At 42.2% G+C, this 19,071-nt stretch overlaps 2 protein-coding genes across 4 annotated transcripts in view; one reads left to right on the top strand and one right to left on the bottom strand.

Moving 5' to 3' along the window:
- Window positions 1–872: 872 nt before the first annotated feature.
- ucmab (upper zone of growth plate and cartilage matrix associated b) lies at window positions 873–5,826 on the bottom strand. Of its 2 annotated transcripts, none has more exons than XM_068312772.1 (6): window positions 5,699–5,804; window positions 4,710–4,917; window positions 4,540–4,602; window positions 4,354–4,449; window positions 1,378–1,476; window positions 873–1,293 (listed from the first exon to the last, which is right to left on the bottom strand). In XM_068312772.1, exons 1-6 carry the CDS (start codon window positions 5,762–5,764, stop codon window positions 1,196–1,198), a joined length of 630 nt encoding a protein of 209 aa, XP_068168873.1. In that variant the 5' UTR covers window positions 5,765–5,804; the 3' UTR covers window positions 873–1,195. The 2 variants fall into 2 exon arrangements, with proteins under 2 accessions (XP_068168873.1, XP_068168874.1); XM_068312773.1 differs by having other exon boundaries at window positions 876–1,293; window positions 5,703–5,826.
- A 43-nt stretch (window positions 5,827–5,869) lies between these two features.
- Window positions 5,870–19,071, top strand: part of LOC137593777 (cyclin-dependent kinase 17-like) — a 25,903-nt gene continuing 12,701 nt past the window's right edge. The window contains exons 1-2 of one of the 2 annotated variants that reach the window (XM_068312767.1): window positions 5,870–6,166; window positions 16,181–16,329. In XM_068312767.1, coding sequence (XP_068168868.1) covers window positions 16,203–16,329 — 127 coding nt within the window. In that variant the 5' untranslated portion in view covers window positions 5,870–6,166; window positions 16,181–16,202. The remainder of the gene's footprint in view (window positions 6,167–16,180; window positions 16,330–19,071) is intronic. The other variant, XM_068312768.1, reaches the window with a different exon arrangement.

Genomic DNA, 19,071 nt, shown 5'->3' with positions numbered 1-19,071 from the left:
CATGACTGTGAGGCCTTCCTTGACGACAGGAGGGCCAACACGTGTTGTTGCCATGTGACCAGTTCTCAGGGATGAGCTCCGACGTGAAGCCGACCAAAACCCCTCTCAGACTGATCAGACACTGTCGACGGGGGGGGGGGGGAGAGATGGTGAATAGTTGAGAAGTTAAACATCCAAATACTGCATGTTATTTCTAATGTGCCATTGGGAGAGTTTGATGAATGGGTCCCTTCCTGATATCCATTGTTATTGATTGTATGAATGTAATGTAAATCTTACTGGATGGATAGCTTTGTTCGTGGGGGGGGGGGTAACTTGAATTATATTTGGAATGTATCTCAAATTGCTCCCAATGCATAATTGTCTAATTATTAGCGTACAGTTCAGTAGTTGTACTATCGTGCTCTCTTTCCACTCACAAAGCTGGTCTGAAAACAGCTTAACTTATCTGTGTTTAACCACTGTGCTTTCATACCAGCCTGTTGAATTTAGCAGACAGGCGCTCTCACGCTTACAGAAGAGGGATCAGTCTTTGTATTTTGTCTGTGGTACCTCTGTTTAGTTTCCAGTCACTCAGTAATAAAAGAACGCTTCACCATAACACGCCTCTTACGAGAGCTTTTCTATCTTGTATTATTAAAAAAAAATGCCGTGGTGAATATTTCAGCTATGCTACTTCAGGTCTTGATTGTTTCTTATTTTTCTTGTATTTTTCCAACAAAACATCAGAAAAATATGAAGCATTGAACACCCTCCCCCGCCCCCAACTCCCTTGGTATGCATGTATTTACATATCGTTACAAAATTGTGCTTTGAAGTTGTACAAATTCATGTATTAAAAAAAGTCATTTGCATATGTCTTGGCTTCTTTGGGTGGAGGGGTTAAAATTTTATAGTTTATAAACATATATTCCAAAAATGTAGATTTTTAATACAGACTCTTTATAATGTTTTCAGACTATGTAACTGATGAGATGCTAAACCTCCTTTAAAAAAGGAATGATTTAACAACTTATTGCATGACCTTTCCTAGTTATAAACATGTCGAACTGATGACCTGTTTCAGACATCAAATACAGAAAAAAGATTTCCGAAATCTTGTTTTTTTCATAGCCAAAGATATAGATATGTCTGAGATGACGAATATTAAAAATGTTGTATCTTCCTTCTGGCTCACATTCCTCTCCTGTCGGTCTCAGATGGAGCGACGGTTGTACTCCTGGGGAGGATACATCCCATCGTAGTGGAACTCCCTCCACTGCTCAGTGCTCTCTCTGGACCTCTCGTCTTGTTCTGGAAGATATTTTTAGAAATTTGTCTTTAATAAATGATCAAACTCATCCCCATAAGAATCATCAGATATCAGGGTTTGTTTACCATCGCTGTCTTCTTCGGCGTAGTTCTCAAACTCGTTCCTGTTTTCCTCATGAAATTCTCTCCTTCGTTCGTCTGCGGCCAGAATCTGTCTCTGCTCAGCTGCAAGCACAGAGGAGGGTGATGATGAGCCTTCAACTGTTTTGATGTAAGATTTACATTCAACAAAAATATGTTATCGTCATGTAAAAAGGAAACATTTCACAGAATGTAAGGGAGATTATATCTGATCTTCTGTGTAAAGGTTCTATAGTATTTTGGATCTTGTGATACAGTAAATTTCTTCTTCTTTCATGTATATTTTATTATGACCACCTCAGTCAGATGCTGCATCTTTTGCATATCCAAATGTAGTTCAATTTTACTTTATTGATTTATTATTATTGGTCTTATCAGCATTCCATTTACCCAATATACAACGTCCACTGAAAATATCCAAAAAAGATGAATATTTACAACAAGTTCCTTTTAAAAACAGGACAGCTTTAGGTGGGGGAGTGGTGTTCTAATCGCTGGAGAGGTACTGGTACACTTCTGCCCAAGTACTCTTGGGCAAGGAACCAAGGCCCTAACTGCTGCCAGGGCGCCGCCATGTGGCAGCCCTTCATTCAACATCTCTGTCCACTACATGCATACCCGACCTTTGTGTGTGTGTGTGCGTGTGTGCGTGTGTGTGTGTGTGTGTGTGTGTGTGTGTGTGTGTGTGTGTGTGTGTGTGTGTGTGTGTGTGTGTGTGTGTGTGTGTGTGTGTGTGGTATTCAGGCCTATAAGTCATTTTTTCAACCCTGCGTGTGGAATTAATTAAAAGTATTAATGCTGATTGAAAAACGTGTACCCACTGTAGGATGAATAAAGTTTTTTTTTTAACATTCAAAATTCATTCAGTTCCAGGCACTAAATACACCCTGACACAAAATCTCCCTGACATCTTTGAACAACAATCAAACTTTCAGAAGCTAAAGTGAACAACAGTACGTACTTCAAACGAAGAGCAAGGATTCTTAGGCCTGATATACTTCAATCGACTTAATCACTCTGCAATAACTCCAAAAATATTCACAACTCGAAAGATCCTCCATCAGGCTATTGTTACACACTAAATTCAAGCGGTCCGGTTTGGAAGTAAACTCACCAAAACAATAGCCTCAAACACAACATGCACAAACACGCATGTTTGAAGGCCTTTTCCTCTCTTGGTTATTTTAAAGCTGGAATTTGTGGTTGTGTTGTTGGTGCTTCTGTCCACACAGGGACACAAATCCTAACCCTCCAAATGGTGAAAATAAATCACATCTCACTGTTTCACTAGATCCAAGCAGATGTGTGCCAGCATAGTTAACACAGACACACACGCACGCACGCACGGACACACACACACACTCACACACACACAGTCGTCATCATTCTTCCTGTCCATTCTGAACAAATCCCCCTTCAGAAGTGATGGAAAACACATTCCACAATCCTGATCCATCCAAAAATGCATTCTCAAGTTTGCCAGAGGTCAATGTGAGACTCCAGTGGCCTGAATTAGAAACATCCACATAAGAGTTGCTTCAACTGGGATAGGTTGATGTCTGGGTCCAGTTCCAAGCTGGTACTAATATAGATACAGAGAAGTGAAGCCAAGGATTCCAGTTGTCCTGCGTGTGACCTCTGAACAGCAACGCTGGACATTTGAAGAAGACCAAAACATACTTAAGTGATCATCTGTCACGCATGAGCAAGTTAGCCTCAGGGAAGCTCACACACTGACTTAAGTAACATTAGAATAAGCCATTAGCTGCGAAAGGAAAGGTTTGAGATACTCATGCTAACCTCACCAAAGTCAGGTTACAGTCGTTGGCCTATTACCAGGATCCCCAACAGTGAGGGAGAATAATTCACTAACCTAGTTTTAAATGTTTTGAATGTTTTTTTACATACAGATAGTAATCTTTTTGTTTTAACTCCTTCTGAGCATTACCAAACACACAGCAGACCTCAAACAGCAGCATTTGTTGGGAGCCTGACGTCTACATTTAGATTTGAAAGAAGAGGACATCACTTTATCTACCTACTCAAATGAGTAATATATGAAATAAACAAGTATTATTCCGCATGAGATGCTTTTATGTGATTACAGAGCAGAGGAGGCTCATTGAAGATGAGCATAATTTGTCTTTTTTTTGTTTTTTTTCTCCAATCCCTCTCTGTCGGTTTGGATGCACACATTCATCTCCCAGTCGTTCACCCACTCGTTCGACCATCTCATTCTTCTCACTGTGTTCTGCTGCTTTGAATTAATCTATCCCAGCCTGAGCTGCACAAAGTGTCTGCTCAAACAGCGTGAAGCCGGCTCAGAGCAGAGGCCTCGGTGTGTGCTCTCACCTTCCTGTTGGCAGCGAAGTGCAGAACGCTGCCTCTAAATCACTCAAGAATGTCAAACATTGTGCCGTATGTGACTTTTCGCAGCCTTTTTGAGAAGAGCGTTGACTGTAGGCAGTGTGTGTGAGCTCCTTACTGTCCTGTGACTCCTGCTACCGCCTCCAGCTGAGGAGGCAGAGCCAGTGTGTGACCAGACGGGTGAGTCTGGTTTCTGGCTGCCATGATGGTAAAAATATTCTGGTTGCTATTAAATATTTGCTCACAGTCCATTCAAACATATTGCTGTTTGGGTGCTTAACAGACTTCAACACATTTCCTTCATATAACATGTTGCTGATGCTATAGCAGCACTTCCACACACAGTGTCTATAAATTGCTCTTGTTATTTAACCCTTTACCTTGATTCCATCTCTTTAGCAAATTTGTTTCCATGTTGATATAAACAATGCTTTTGTATATCCACGAATAAAAGATAGTGGTAACTGAAACATACTGTACAAATTATGATAATAAATGCTGACCATGACTTCCATTGTGAGATAACAGTGTACTGGATAAGAAATCAGTGTGAGAATGATTCCTCAGACCCAAACAAACCCAGACTGAACTCACCATTAATTTCATCCCGAGACTTCACGCCCCGTCTGCTGCGTCTCCTGAAGAAGTTTGAGGCGTCAGCCTCCTTCATGAAGATCTTCTTCAGCGGACCTGAGGAGCAAGCAGGAGGAGGTCGAGGTCACAATGTAAAGGGATTAAGAGCGAGGATGTTGAAGGAATGTAGCTGATGCAACTCCTCACCTTTTGGATTTTTGGCGCTGCCTGTGCTGCCGGACACAGCTGCAGAGTCCGCCCCGGGGGACACTGGGTCAGAAGACAAAGGAGAGTTCTTAATTAGAACATAAAATCTTGGCTATGGTTTTCATATGTGCCAAAGATACTCCTGATAATATCTCCTGCATCAGACTCACAGGATAGTACCAGAAACAGAGAGAAAAGAGCCAGGAGGATTACGTTGGTCCACAACATCTTAAGTTCGGTGTCTGGATCTTGGAGGGATACGAGCAGTGAGGAAGACCACCAGGGAGAGGTGAGTAAGATGTTTGAGAGAGGTGGGGTGGAAGTCTGGAAGATTATTGACTGCTTGTTGGAGGAGAAGGTGGGAGTGACCCTGCAGATCTGATAAGAGGCAGGATCTGACACTCAGAAGAGAGTTTCCAAGTCACAACAAAGAGCTGAATATCAGCTTCACACACAGCACTCATGCACTTTGATCCACTTATGTTTTATTGGACTTCAGTTAGTATCATGGGTCCATTAGGAATAGTTTCTGCAGCCTTAGAAGGACAAAGTTGAGGTGCTCAGTACACAACTCATAGAATCTGCACTGCTTGACTGGTTAATACAAGTTTTAAATAAAACATGACTTACAGACAGCAACATATGAATGTTTGTGGAAGAAAACTGACAGAATACAACCGAGGTCAAAATCATGGTTTTTTTGGTTGTGTTTTCCTTATGGAGGAAGTCAATTGAGCCCCTCTGCAAGGCCACATTCGATTCTCCTGGATGAAGTCTTGCTAAGAAGCTCACAGACTTCTCACACACATTAAATATATTTCAGTCTGACACATAACCAGACATGACATCTCCATTATTGCCAACTTCATCTATCTGACAATGTATTTTTTCTTAATAGAGTATGATGGTATGGTGGCAGGTAAGACCGAAACCTTTTTAACTTAAAGTAACAAATTTCACAAATATGCAATAGATAGAATAAATGTAACACATGTACTTTACTGTATCTCTTGTGGTTCTTAGGTTTTTGGTGTTATCATTTTTATTGATTGCATTTAGATCATACTTGAAATTTATAAGGAGTAAAATGTGTGTAAGTACTTTCATAAAATGCAAACCAAGAAAAAAAAAAGGTGTGTTTTTAGGTACATTACTGTACTTGCAGATTTGCAGAACTGTGACATTTCCTCCAGTAGGTGTCGCTGTAGGGGCGTGTCGACGACATCTCCGTCACTTCCGGAAGCGACCGATGGGTGTCGCTGTTTCCCCGCTGTAGTTTTGACGAGGCTACTGTGCGGTAGCAGCGTCAGCAGGCGAGGGGACACAGATCTACGAGCAAATCTCCACCGTATCTCACACTGCCATGGTCTCCGAACGAAAAACCACCAACAGCGTATCTTATATTCCACCTGGAGTTAAACTTCAGAACCTAAAAAGAAAACCATGCTCCTAAACCTGCGAATATAAGGGACGTCGAAGAATAGAAAGTAGTCGACACCACACGGAAACCACAGAGAAGAAGAGGTCGGTGTATTTTTTTTTAACGCTCGGAGGGAAAGACGGCATCCGGCCTGAGAAGAAGCTCTGAGGTCGGGGACTCCGGTCGGAGCAACGCTCGTCGTTTCTGGTGAGAGTCGATAAAATTCCACGTAGTTTCTTGACAAAATGGCTGTAAGAGTCGTCCCGCAAGAAACATTTCCACCAGCCTGCGTGGAGACTCAACGGGCTTTAACAGTGTGAATGCAGCAGTTTATCCTTTTCACCGGCGAATGGCCGCTTTGAACTGAAGCAACTGCATGCGACACAATCGCAGCAAGAGGTCAATGCTTGGTCTTTCCCATTTTGGTTCAATATTTGTGTTTGCGACACCTGGTTTGAACTAAACCGGAGGAGGATCGCTCGTCGGAGGGAGGGTTGGCTGGCTGCTCTGCATGTGTCGTCTTGCAAAGTTGCTACCCAAACATTGATTGACCCACATTTCGGAGATGTCCCGTCTTGGCCCCAAATAACCGTGTTGTCCAAAGCAGCCTCTGAATTGGTATACTGTACATTACTGTCAGCTTTAGAGGCTTTAAGCTCTTTCATCTGCTGCAGGATGTCATGGCAAGAGTCTGCATGTGGAACAGATTGAGGAGAGACTCCTGCAGTTTCTAGGAATTTAACCCTCTGGTTGAAATCATAACCAAGAGTTAAAGTGTAGATGACTCAACCCCCAAACTATAACAGGCTTATTATCAAAAATACGTATAGTACACATCAGATGTTTGATATTAGCTTTTAATGAAATTGAATTCCAGCATATATTTGCGAATCAGACGTTTTTAAACACTCTGCCAGCCCTAACAACTTTGCATTTACAGTATTTTCCGTACTATATAATTTTCTCAAGAACCGACAGTGGGCCTTATAATCCAGTGGGCCTTATTTGTAAAAAAAGAGTTTTGAAATAGGCCATTCATTGAAGGTGCGCCTTATAGTCCAGTGAGCCTTATAGTGCGGAAAATACTGTACTTCCGGACCTTTAAAGTGATAAAATTATTTTTCTCTTAATATCTAGATTTACATTTGGGCATCCATGATCAAATTTGAAATCTGGGGAAAAAATTGGATTTGGGATATTTTGTTCTGTGGATCTATGAAACAAAACCTTTCGGGCCTGGATCAGAGGAATGTGAGGAACGGTGAAGCATGGTGAAAGTGATGCTCTGGGGCTGCTTTGCTTCCTCTAAAGTTGGAAACCTACACCTATTTAAACACTGAAATGTTTCCCATGCCTCTGAGGAATAGGCTAAGATTCCTGAAGAATACTGCGTGAAAATGTTTGTTACCTATACGGTTGTATAAAGGGCATCTACCATTATGGCTTGAGTACCACGGTTTGTGATTGTTTGATCGGCCCATGTTTGGTGTGGGTCTTACTAACAGGTAGTTAATAATGTATTGTAACCAATAAAGATTCAGGATGGAACATTTTGCTTCCAGCTGTATGTGTTCTTCGTATATGGACTCCACTGTGGGGCAGAGATGAGCAGGATATCTGAAAGGAAGAGATCATTGTTCCGGGTGGGGAGGGAGGCTCCCGGCGAAGTGATGAGGAAGTTCACTCGGTATGCCCCTGTGGCGCGCATTGCCACACTTATTGTTCTCATGCATGAGTCATGTTGGCAGCCTTGTTCTAAATGCACTAACTCAGGCACAAACATTAATGCACGTAACTCTGTTATGACAGTTTGCAGATTAATGTTCTCCTAATACTGTGTGTGAAAATGTTATCATATCTATATCTAAAAGATTTGATTCCATTTTTATTAACAGAAAGCCATATCGTATGATCACCCAGGTTTATTTGTCTGCGTGTCCACATTGTCAACAGATGTCATTTTCATTTTCCATGCAATACATGGCAGTGCCACCAATATATAGCAGAGATAATGCAGTCACAGTCACTGAAATGGATATGAGATATGTTTGAAAGATATAAAGTGTTATCCAGACTGAAATAGGTTTGTATCCAGTCTTGTGCAAAATTAGATTAGCAACCTTTCTGCTATTTATACCAAAAAACAAACAAACTTGAAATAGAGACACTGTTAGAGTGCATACCTCCAATAAGAAGGAGAAACTTTAAAAAAAGATTATTTTCTGGATCTGCTGCACGCCATATGCACTCAGAAACATGATTCATAGTTTAAATCCAGACATGTTACTAAAAATGTTGACATCAATATAGATGCCGATCTGTACCAAAACCTGATTCATACCTGTCTGCCATACTGTATATCCCATCTTTTCACAAAGTTTCTTGGAATTCAGTTCGTCAGCCTCCACGATGGAGGTAAAATGATAATATTAGTACTGACATACGATAGACTTTCAGTACAGATGCCAAATGATCCTTTTTTACTTAAATTAATTCATTTTGCTTCAGCGATTATACCAATTTCTCAAATGTTGTTGAGCTCACAAATAAGAACGGTATCTGAATAAATGCAGTGAGAAATATGATTTAAATCAGAACCCCTCTGATCCAGAAATAAATGAAGAAGCACTCATAGCCAGTGACAGTTATATACAATCTGCTATGGAAACATTTTAGCCGATACCAGGAAACACATCGAGCCTCAGTATGCAGTCACTCTCGTCACCGTTTACAGCTAATATTGTTTTGGCTAATGAACTGTCGTAGCACTTTCTCTTGTTTCCTTTGAGCAGGTTTCATTTTGACTAAGTCAACCCTGGGGAGGTGTGGCACTTTTGGGCTCAAAATACTCTTGTGCCAAGTCTGGTTCTCTGAGGGAACTGCTGGGCGACAGTGTGCCTGTGTGTGATGGTTTGACGTGGGGTCGTTCCCTTGGTGAGGGCCTTGGGGATGATGGTGGCAACGTAACCCGACCTGCTGTGAAACAGCTGCAGCTACGTGGTGCTGATCCCTCGGGTCTCATTGTAGATCGGATGATGGTCCAGTATGTGTGTGATTGTGTATGTGAGAGTGTAGAAAGAAAATAGATGTGTGTTTGTCAGAGATTATTCTGTGTTTTTGAACCCAAGGAACTTTAAATCAAACCGCATGGACTTACTGGATGATTGGAATTCCGTCTCCTGAGGTTATGCTCAGTCTGCGAGTCTGTTGTCCGAGTGTGTGAGCTCATGTTTGAACGGCATGCCGAGACAGCTGGCTGAAGGTTAATGTGTCACCGCTCTCTGGGGAGCAGCTGCTATGTCACAGGCACTGCTCCCACCTATAGATAGCCATGAATACAAACTCTTCCTCTTGAGCATTTAGACGAACCGTCTTCAGCTCAGGCCGCTCACATGTAACAACCCCAGCAGACAAACGCTGCTCCTCGCAGGTTTGGCGGGGATTCTGGGAGTGTGTGCCGGCGGTCAAGACCCTGCCGCCGCTTAGCCAGCTGGTCTGTGTGATAGAGCCATACAGTAATAAATTAGTCCACATATGTGGGATCGTCGTTCACTGTATTAATGTCTGAAACAGGTGAGGGACAAATATTGCCTTTTTTTCTCATCACTCTTGGCAGGATTTGCAGGAGCTCGTCCTCACATTTGTCTGGTCTTTATTTGGTAGTAGACACACACACACACACACACACACACACACACACACACACACACACACACACACACACACACACACACACACACACACATAGCCAACATTGCTTCACATATAAGGCAGTGGGTTCATTTTTTAAGCATTACCGGTTTCAGAAATCCATATTAAATCTGTTTGCTTTTTTGAATTAACCTCATTTAGAAACACTCAAACTTGGCTCAGTTTGGTTTTCTAATCATGGATTGAGAAAGGAGACCTGTGCTCAATGGCTTAAAATACATTTTGGGTTCTTAATAACATGATTTATTTTCCATTTGCTCTTAAGCCAAGTGACTTTCTCGTGCCTCATGCTCGGGATTTTTTTTGTCACGCTGTGTTTCATGTACATGCATGTACATCCATAAATGATTAGTGGACTTTGTTGTCAAAAAAATTACTTCTTACTAATTTAATTCCTATAAATTATCAATTAAAAAAATTCTGTGCCACCCTGAGGGAAAAACGATACCATCTTTTCTTTCTGTAGGGTTTGTTTGATTGTCACACAGCTGTGTGTGACCTGCCGGTTGTTGAAATGACTACAAAGGCTACCGAGAGCCGTTTGTGTTTGCAGTTTGATATGGAAGCTGATATTCAGATAACCCCATCCGGCTGGCTGGCTGGTTGTCCCATCGTCACAGCCATGAAAGGTTATCGAGACCTGCTGGTGTGATGAGCGCAGACCGGAAGGAAGGGGAGAGGTAATTGTTGCTCTCTCTGATGCTAATGCTCAGCTCACACACGGATGGCAGGTGACTTGACCCAGATCCAGTCCAAAGTACACGTGGCTGATAATCTCCCTAATGAGGCAAACAGCAGGGATGATAATCATGCTGCTTTTCATTTAGCAATAATGAAGGCTACCAATTGACTTTATACACACACACACACACACACACACACACACACACACACACACACACACACACACACACACACAGAAAGAGAGAACTAAATAGATAGACGGACAGATAAACACATATATTCACAGTTAAAATAGTTTATGTCCATATGAACATCCCTTCATTTACTTTCCGTTGAAGGATGACGTCCATGAAAACTGATTGATACACCAAAGAATGGAGGACCTGTTGTCCACTGATTCTGATTTTTCTTTTTTTGGTGTGTTATCATCAGTAGATGGCCGTTATTTGAATGTTCATTTGTTTTTGGTTTTTTGCGGCTTTCACTTATAGAGACAGAGAGAGAGCTAAAGAAAACTCTCTAAAGTCTGACCAGGTCTTTCTGTTGGCTCTGTGTCTCTGTCATCTGTCTCACATTAGGTGGACTGATATTCACTGAGATGTCGTATTATTTTCATTTGTGATTAATTACTCTTCCCTACAGTACACTATGAAACTACAACCATGAAACTTCACTATTGAACTTGGTCATCTACCGTCTGACTGCAGGCGATGTTAAGCAAGAAATAAAGAAAGCTTTGCATGGAACATGTCCGTCACTCAAACCGCTGTAACCATAGCAACAGTGTTAATCAGTGTTGAATCTGATTGCCTTCGATGCCTGTGTCTGAGCATCACTGCTCTGGCTAGGCCTCCTTCAGCTACAGGCTCTGGATGAGGAGTCTGTTTGAGGTGTTTTGTGTGACAAGTGTGAAATTGTGGAGAGGGAAGAGCGTGTCAGAAAAGAGCGAAGGGGTAAATGTGCTGAGAGGTGATTTGTGCGTGGTTTTACATTATGCCCATGAAGATCTCCCTTTTAAAATTGATCCTCACCTACTGCAGTATGTGAGGGTCCAGCATGATTGCATGATGTTCAATCCCAGATCAGCTGCACGCAACAACACTCATGCTTCTTCTGAAAAAGACTACTTTTTTTTTACCATGCACAATGCAGCCTTTATGTGAGGCCCCCATAATAGAGCCAGCTCCTCACTCATGTCCTCATTGTCCTGGACAGGATGAGAAAAGGCTGCTCTTTAGAAGAGGAAGGCTGAGCTCTCCTGTGAATCATGCCAACAGTCATGCTTGGTCTTTCTCTGCTCATGTAAGCGAGGGGTCTAGGGGGCGGCGATGGCTTTCAAGGAGCTGAAGGCAGTGACGCCACATGGTTTACCCAACCCCGTAAGCATCACAGAAGGTTTTGCGACCTTATTGTTCCCACGTCTGTGAGTGTTCCAGATAATCAGTGGCCCTCTAGTGATTATGGCTGTGGTATGATCACTTCATCCAGCAGAAATGGGACAATAACACAGACCTCTGCAGTGATGATGGGTTGCAGAGAGTTTGCGGGGCCGCCTTTGGGGTTGTAGTTCTTCGCGGCTGGAAGTCGAGCCTTACACTTTTAGCTCATCAGTACAGATGCTGTTCACTCACAGCTGCAGCAAAATAGGGGACAGGATCCATACGAGGCTTATGGTAATTGCCACCGCTGCAGCATCCACGATGCCTCAACCCTCCCTCCTCCCTCCTGTTTCTGCTGCATCCACCTGACTCTTTCCTCTTCCGACGATGTCAGGAAGACAGATAGAGAATGCCGTTCTGTCTGGAGTTGTCTGGAGTAGCTATATGTCGCTGGTGTGGGGGATGAAAATGCAGGCAGACAGGCTGCTGCTGCTGTGGAGGAGGGTCAGGCCTGTTATACAGAAAATCAGCATGCATGCATTGTCTCGCTGTGTTCTGCATTTTCAGCAAGGAAAAAGCAGCAGGATTTCCATGACAACAAATCCTGAATCAGCACAGCTATCGGACCCCTTTGCTCCACATCACCACCCCCCTCCCCTCTCCTTCTGGCCGCCACCCAGCAGATCTGGAGCTCAGACCTCAAACCGGCCTACTTAAGGGACCAGGAATAAGGCTTGGAACACGGATCATGTCCAGAGCTCTACACTCAGCCCCCCACGCCCTTACTGCTGCCATTTCCGTGGAACATTCACAAAGTGATTTGTCTCCATAGTCTGCTGGATAATAAACCACTTATTTTAGAGATGTCAATGTGTCCTCTCATATCCCCTATCACACATTCATAAAATAAGAGAGGATTCTGGATATTACCTTGGCAACTGAATAAAGCTTAACTACAATAACCAGGAGTGAGTGGATTTAGGATTTCTCATCAAATAAAAACATGCTGGAATCTTTTGCCAACCTTGTTGTTCGCATACGCATACACACACACAGGCACACGCACACACACATACAAGTAGTCCTCAAGAGATGAACACATTTGATTCCGAGACATTGTAAATTTAATTGTGCACAAGTCGTTATTATTGAATTTGAATCTGTAATTGCCATTTGAGGTAATTTAAATGCCGTTTCTACTTTAAATACGAAAGTATAATTTCCTAAAATTTACCAGAAACAATAGGACATAAAAACAACACAATACAATAAAAACAGGTACAAGTCATTTCAAGTTAAGTTGTTCTCGAATACGCATAAGTTTAAAAAAAATACATGGCATAAATTTAGATTTAAGCCATTGCGCTCGACATAACGTCTGTCCGCAGTAAAGTATCCGAGGTACAAAACCAGACGTGCTGAGATGTTTACAGAGACAACAAACAAGAGGGGCAAACGAGTGTTGGAGCTGCTTGGACGCAGTGGTGCTGCTCAGTGGGGGGTTGTGGCCGAAAGGGGAACTGCAGGACAATAGTCAAATATGTTCGTATCTCTGAATGTTCATAAGTTCAAGACTACCAGTGTGCATGTTTGCGTGAGTGTGTGCGCGTGTTTGTGTTTAAACTTAGAAAACAGGTGCTGTGAATGCATGATGCTCCATCGTTTATCAGTAAAGCGATCGATATATCACCTACGTTCTCAAGATGTGTCTTTCATCTCTCAAAATGAATGAAAGATTGAACATTGTCCTAGGTTAGGGTGTCACCACGCTAATAGTATTTTGTTTCAAAAGGTTTTACTACTAATAATATACAGTATCAGGGCAGTTACCGATGGGAGAAACCAGTTTCTTACTCCCATTGTTCTTTGTACAAATTTGCATGACCTGGGGGCCCGGAACCACCTCCTGATGGCCCTCGTTTTTGTGCTGTAGACTTTGGGTGTTGCAGCAGCAGGACGAGCTGCTCAGAAGAGGACAGACTGTTTGCTTAAGCTGTAACTGACGTGATGCTGCAAACTGTCAATGTGACAGTTGAGGTTAATGTTTTTCCCTCATCTCTTGCCCTGGAATAGTTTGGTTGATTGTTGACAGTAGACTAAGCACAGAAGTTGTCTGCTCGAGGCAAAGTAGGGTTATCGGGTAAAAAATACTTGTTCTGACCAGTAAGACTCAGAAACCGAAGCTGTAGAGAAGATTGCTCCGTTCTTTGTATTTGTGACCCTGTCTGGATCAAAACAGAACTTGTTGTTGGATGTTTTTTTAAAAATACTGAAACATACAGCGGATGGCTGCAGAATCAACCCAACAGTCCCTCTAAAGTAAATCACTGAAACCTAATTGATCATCATGAGCCAGGTAAATTGAAGTTGCTTAAGATTTGGCCATTATTTCTTATCACAACGATAAAGAGGGCAGGAAAAGAAGGCACGGTGTGTGATCGTGACAAACTGTCCCAGTTTGCTTTTGTCCTACCACTTTGTTTTTATGTTTTTGTACTTACTCTGGGGGTCAATAAAGATTAATCTCGTCATAAATCGTGTTGTGTTGAGACAACGGATGCAGGGACACCCTCGACTCTGCAGACAAATAAAAACTCATGTTCTCTGACTCGTGTTTTTTTTTCATGGTTTTTCCAATATCCACTAAAATAATCCATATCAGTTTTACCGATCACTTAATCCTTTAAGTAAGTAATAAAGCTCATATTCCAACAGTTTTTTTTCCAGCTTGCCAGATGTGATCATTTAAATGTTTGGGGTGTAAACAGCTGTTTCCTTTTTTTGACTTTTAATTCACACTTTTACAAAACGAGAATTCAAGCTGTTAATTTGCACCTGGTATTGAACAGGAAAGTGCCTCCATGTGTGTTGTGTGTTGTCTTCTTTGAGCTAATTATTATTATTATAGTGTCAGGTCACTCAACTTGAAGTTAAAAGTTTCAGACTATGGTTGTTGAAAACCACCTTGAAAAAGGCATGTGTTTGATTTTGTGGAGCATAAAGAGAATGTTTTAAAGAAAAGCTAATGAAATTTAATGTTGCTGGAAAATATAAAATCTTCAATACCGTGAGTAGGGAAGTCATTTAAGGTTTCTAAACAAGTGAAAAGACTGTAAAATCTCTTCTAAAACCGTCCGGTAGCCAGCGTGGTGTCTTCAGCATCAGGGTAATTGGATTCAATTTCCTCCATTTGCTTAAGGGACTGGCAGAATTCTCAAGTATCTGTAAATTCCTTATTGACTTCTTAGGCAAAGCAGTAAAAGGGAGTTGTAGTAGTCTCAATGACTTGTCATAAAAACATCTTTTTGAGCTAAAAAGACTATATTTCTAAAATGAAACATGTTTTAATGGCCTCGTAAAAATGGTAATTTAACGAGAAGCTGGAATTCCTCCGGTTCTCTGTGGCCGTTCAGCTTTGAATGCCGTTTTTCTCTTTCGGCCTCTGGCTCTAGTAAAACAGTTTTCTACTCATTTGGCTTTAAAAAAACAGATCTTTGCGGTCGGTGAGGCAGGCAGAGACAGAATGCAGTGCACTTGACTGATTTGGTGAGACAGAGATGTACTGTTGTGTGTCAGCGTTCAGAGGGAAGCCTGTCCTGTTCTGAATACACATTCTTCAAGGGCAATGAATACGTTTGACTCTGAGTGAGTGAGTTATTTGGATGGAAGTCAGGTTGTGAGCGATATTTGGATGACAAAAGCCTGTCAGTAGGTTGTTGTTGACAGGCGGCGAGCCCTGAGGAGCTGTAACACTCATATGCTCGTCGTCTGGCTTTACTCATCATCATCACAGACAGATACTTGTCCAGATCTGCAGCGGCGTCGGAGTCATGATCTCTACGTCTAACTCCCAGGGAGAGGCTGCCGGTGACATCCTCATGTCTCGGTTTAAAATGTTTCTTCTCTCACACACAAACCGTCCGATCGGTTATACTCATGCACCCGGTAAATGCAGTTGGAATGTGTGAGGTAGCCTCTGTATTCCGGGCTCGTCCAGGCTCCATTCAGCAGCAAATCCCGTGGTTTAGGATTTGCTTTTACAGTCCGGAACGCCAGAGGCCGTACTCCAAACTCACCCGTAACCATCTCTCAACAACTTGTCATGTTTTCCCACGGGCAGGAATGTAAAGTCAGTGAATGAGCTGACTCATAATTACCATCAGACTGCTTATTGGTCTAGTTCCTAGTGATCGTAACGAGTCTTTGGCTTCAGTTTAATTGTTGAAGTGAGATTGTGAAACATGGCCAGCGGCTCATGATGTGTGTGTCCTTTTGAAATGAAGGCAATTCGCTTGCAGGTTTCATCAGGAAAATGTCAAGGCCTGCTTCAGCGCTGCAATCTACAGATAATAGCGTCCGTAGTGAGAAGAAGCCGTGTCTACTCTTATTATGTTGCATGGCCCACAGAAACGACTCACGTATGCACTGTTTCATTTGCCGTCCTTAGGCCTCCCCTTCCTGAGAGCTCCATGGAGAAGATGAAGCGGTTCAAGCGGCGTCTCTCTCAGACGCTGCGAGGCAGCCACACCATCGACGAGTCGCTGTCTGAGTTGGCTGAGCAGATGACGATCGAAGAGAACGGCCTGAAAGACAGCGGTGAGTTTTGTGTCAGTTGTAGAGAATGATGCATTTATGGGAGGAGGTGCTGCATCCATGAACATTTTTCATTGCTGTAAAATCCCATGTCAAGGGTTTCCCAATTTGCTTAAATTTATTGAGACAACAAAACAGTTTGTCCACCTTACAGCAGTTTCAGAATAATTTTGATGGTACACTTCCAGTACCAGTCAAACATCTGGACAGACGTTTGACTGCTGCTGTGAATTTAATAGGGACAACACTCCACTTCCTGAATGGTGATTTGTGATGAATGTAACTTGACTGATTGAGTAAAATTGTTCTTTCGCTAAGAAACTATTCATTTCATAAATAGGAAACTTGATTTTAATGAATTTTATGCTCTTATAACCAAAAATAAGACAAGAATTATGTTTTAAAAGATGTATTCATCAGAGCAGAGTATATCTAGGGGGCCTGGGCTTCGCTACCCCAAAACTCCAACATTCCCTACTGACCCATTTTCGCTATAAAATATGATCCAGATTCGAGTTGACACCACTTCAAATGAAGTGCTACACAAGGAATTGCGCTCTGAAACTGGGGAGGTTGTTGTGGGAGACTGTAGCTCTAACAAGCATCACACTACCGTCAAGTACATTTTGCATCAGTCATTCAGATTTGGTGGAGGTGGTGACAGTGTTATGATCGAAGCAGACTGACAGCAGCCGACTCTCAGCTGGGAGTGAAGGAGGGGGTTACCTGCAACATCGTTACCATGACTGTCAGGGTCTGGAAAGTGTTGAGAGTTTCCATGGCATCGCCACAGCAACTTGGATGACTTGGTGAAACCAGTCAAGCATCTTAGTGCGCGCACATACACGCACACACACACACACACACTCACACACACACACACACACACACACACACACACACACACACACACACACACACACACACACACACACAAACACACACACAAACGATTTTAAAGTCTTGCGCCTCTTCTCCTTCTGGTTTGGCCACCACCACTCACTCCTGAAACTCAGTCCTGTCCTTAGTCGGTCTCTTGTCTTTTGTCCAAAGTCCCCCCCCCAGCTTCAGTAAATCAGCTCCCCCTCCTCTGGGAACTAACTAAGCTTTCTATAGAGCTTTTTGTGTAGTGATTAACGCCAGGTTTGGCCAGCGCTGTGGCTCTCCGTGCATATGGTGGAAAAGAGGACAGCATGAGTGGTCAGATGAGATCTGGGATTGGAGGAAGTGTTCTGGTTCTGATCTGATTATGTGAAACTTCTAACTCTGGCCAGCAGCAGAAACAGCTGCAGAGAGATAATGGCGAGGTGGCATAAAAATGTGGATGTCACTTCGTATTTTTTTTACAAATCTTAAAAAATGTGTTTGTTCCATCGCATATATCTGTCCATCATGTTTCATTTTGAGGTTTTTTAAAAGCAAGAAACTGTCCACACCCAACAAAAAGTAGTGACAAGGTACCTTTTATGACCTCAAGACTTTTGTCTTTTTTTATGGTTTGTGTTTCTATGGTTACAAGAGGCATGGTCATTCTGGTGTTTGGTTTCTTTTCCAGAACAGAGCTAAACGTGTCAGTATTTTTTCACCAATTGTTTACCACAGAGCAACCATTTCAGCGTTTTTTGTAATTGATTTATTTTTCATTTTCATCTCAAATGTTCAGTTAACAAGAACAACTCTGTTGTTAACTTTCCTCAATATAATTCACTCATACCGAATCATCCTGTTTTGTTTTATTTGTCTTGTTTTTCTTATTTGGAAGCAAAGGAAATGTTTTTTTTTTTTTGGGGATCATTTCTAAAAATAAACCCATGACTTCGCTTGAAGTGTATGATACACAGGATGTTCCAAAGTCGTCACCAGTGCTGATAAACGAGTTGAAACCCTAACCTTAAACCCAACAACTCAGATTGCCAGGGGTGGTAGGGATGATGACCTTTTTTACGCCCTCCTAAAGTTTGTAGATCTTGTTCACTAGTTATTATCGTCTTGCAGATTTAAAATCAAACGTGTCGCTGCTGCTGCGTGTCTTATTTGCCGGCTCATATTAATTCATGTTTAAGATGTATTTGAGAGTAACTGTTGTTTTTCCCAGTCTGAGCTGATGAGAGATCGGTTAGTGGTCAATATGTAACAGGGTTTTTGGAACAGTTACTGTGATATCTCAGTGAATGGAAATACATCTATTCCTCTTTTTATTATGCAGTCCAAAACAAAGCCCTGTCGATGTAGCTGAGATTTCACAGCTCCACATAATATCAATCATATTTTTTCATTTTGAAATCTCAGTGCAAAATATAAATGTTCTCGGCTAAATTGCTGTTTTAATTATACGACAGTGCAACATGTCGAAATACCTTATGATGTTAGTTTTGTCCATTAACAAAGAATGCAGATTTGAACATCATCCAACAAACACTGGAGCCAAAGATCATTATGGAATTGTGATGGATAAAATCACTAATTCCAGCGCTGCCAGCAGTCAATCCTTTTGTTTTATTCAGCATCGAAGCAGCAGGACTGACTCATGAGTCTGAGCTCTGACTGTCTGGTAATTGGCTGGGACTCTGTTATCTTCCCCTCATTGTCACACTATGGTTTGTTAGTGAGAGCTGCTCCATACCATAATAAATCTTTCCCCTCAAGTGAGCTCCATTGTTGTATTTGGACAAACGCTGCTCTGTTGGGGAGTTGTAGACACACTAAAACACACAGCTGGGACCGCAAGACATGATGCTAGGTTAC

Source organism: Antennarius striatus, chromosome 4 (genome assembly GCF_040054535.1).
Source record: "Antennarius striatus isolate MH-2024 chromosome 4, ASM4005453v1, whole genome shotgun sequence".
Classification (NCBI taxonomy): Eukaryota; Metazoa; Chordata; class Actinopteri; order Lophiiformes; family Antennariidae; genus Antennarius; species Antennarius striatus.
This window is presented reverse-complemented; position numbering and strand designations above follow the sequence as displayed.

Coding starts and splice junctions, on each gene's coding strand:
- ucmab (XM_068312772.1), bottom strand. CDS start 5,764: ATGTCGTCGACACGCCCCTACAGCGACACCTACTGGAGGAAATGTCAC. Junction 4,918..5,698: donor ACAGTTCTGCAAATCTGCAA/GTACAGTAATGT, acceptor GCCTCTTATCAG/ATCTGCAGGGTCACTCCCAC. Junction 1,477..4,353: donor GTCTCGGGATGAAATTAATG/GTGAGTTCAGTC, acceptor CTGTGCTTGCAG/CTGAGCAGAGACAGATTCTG.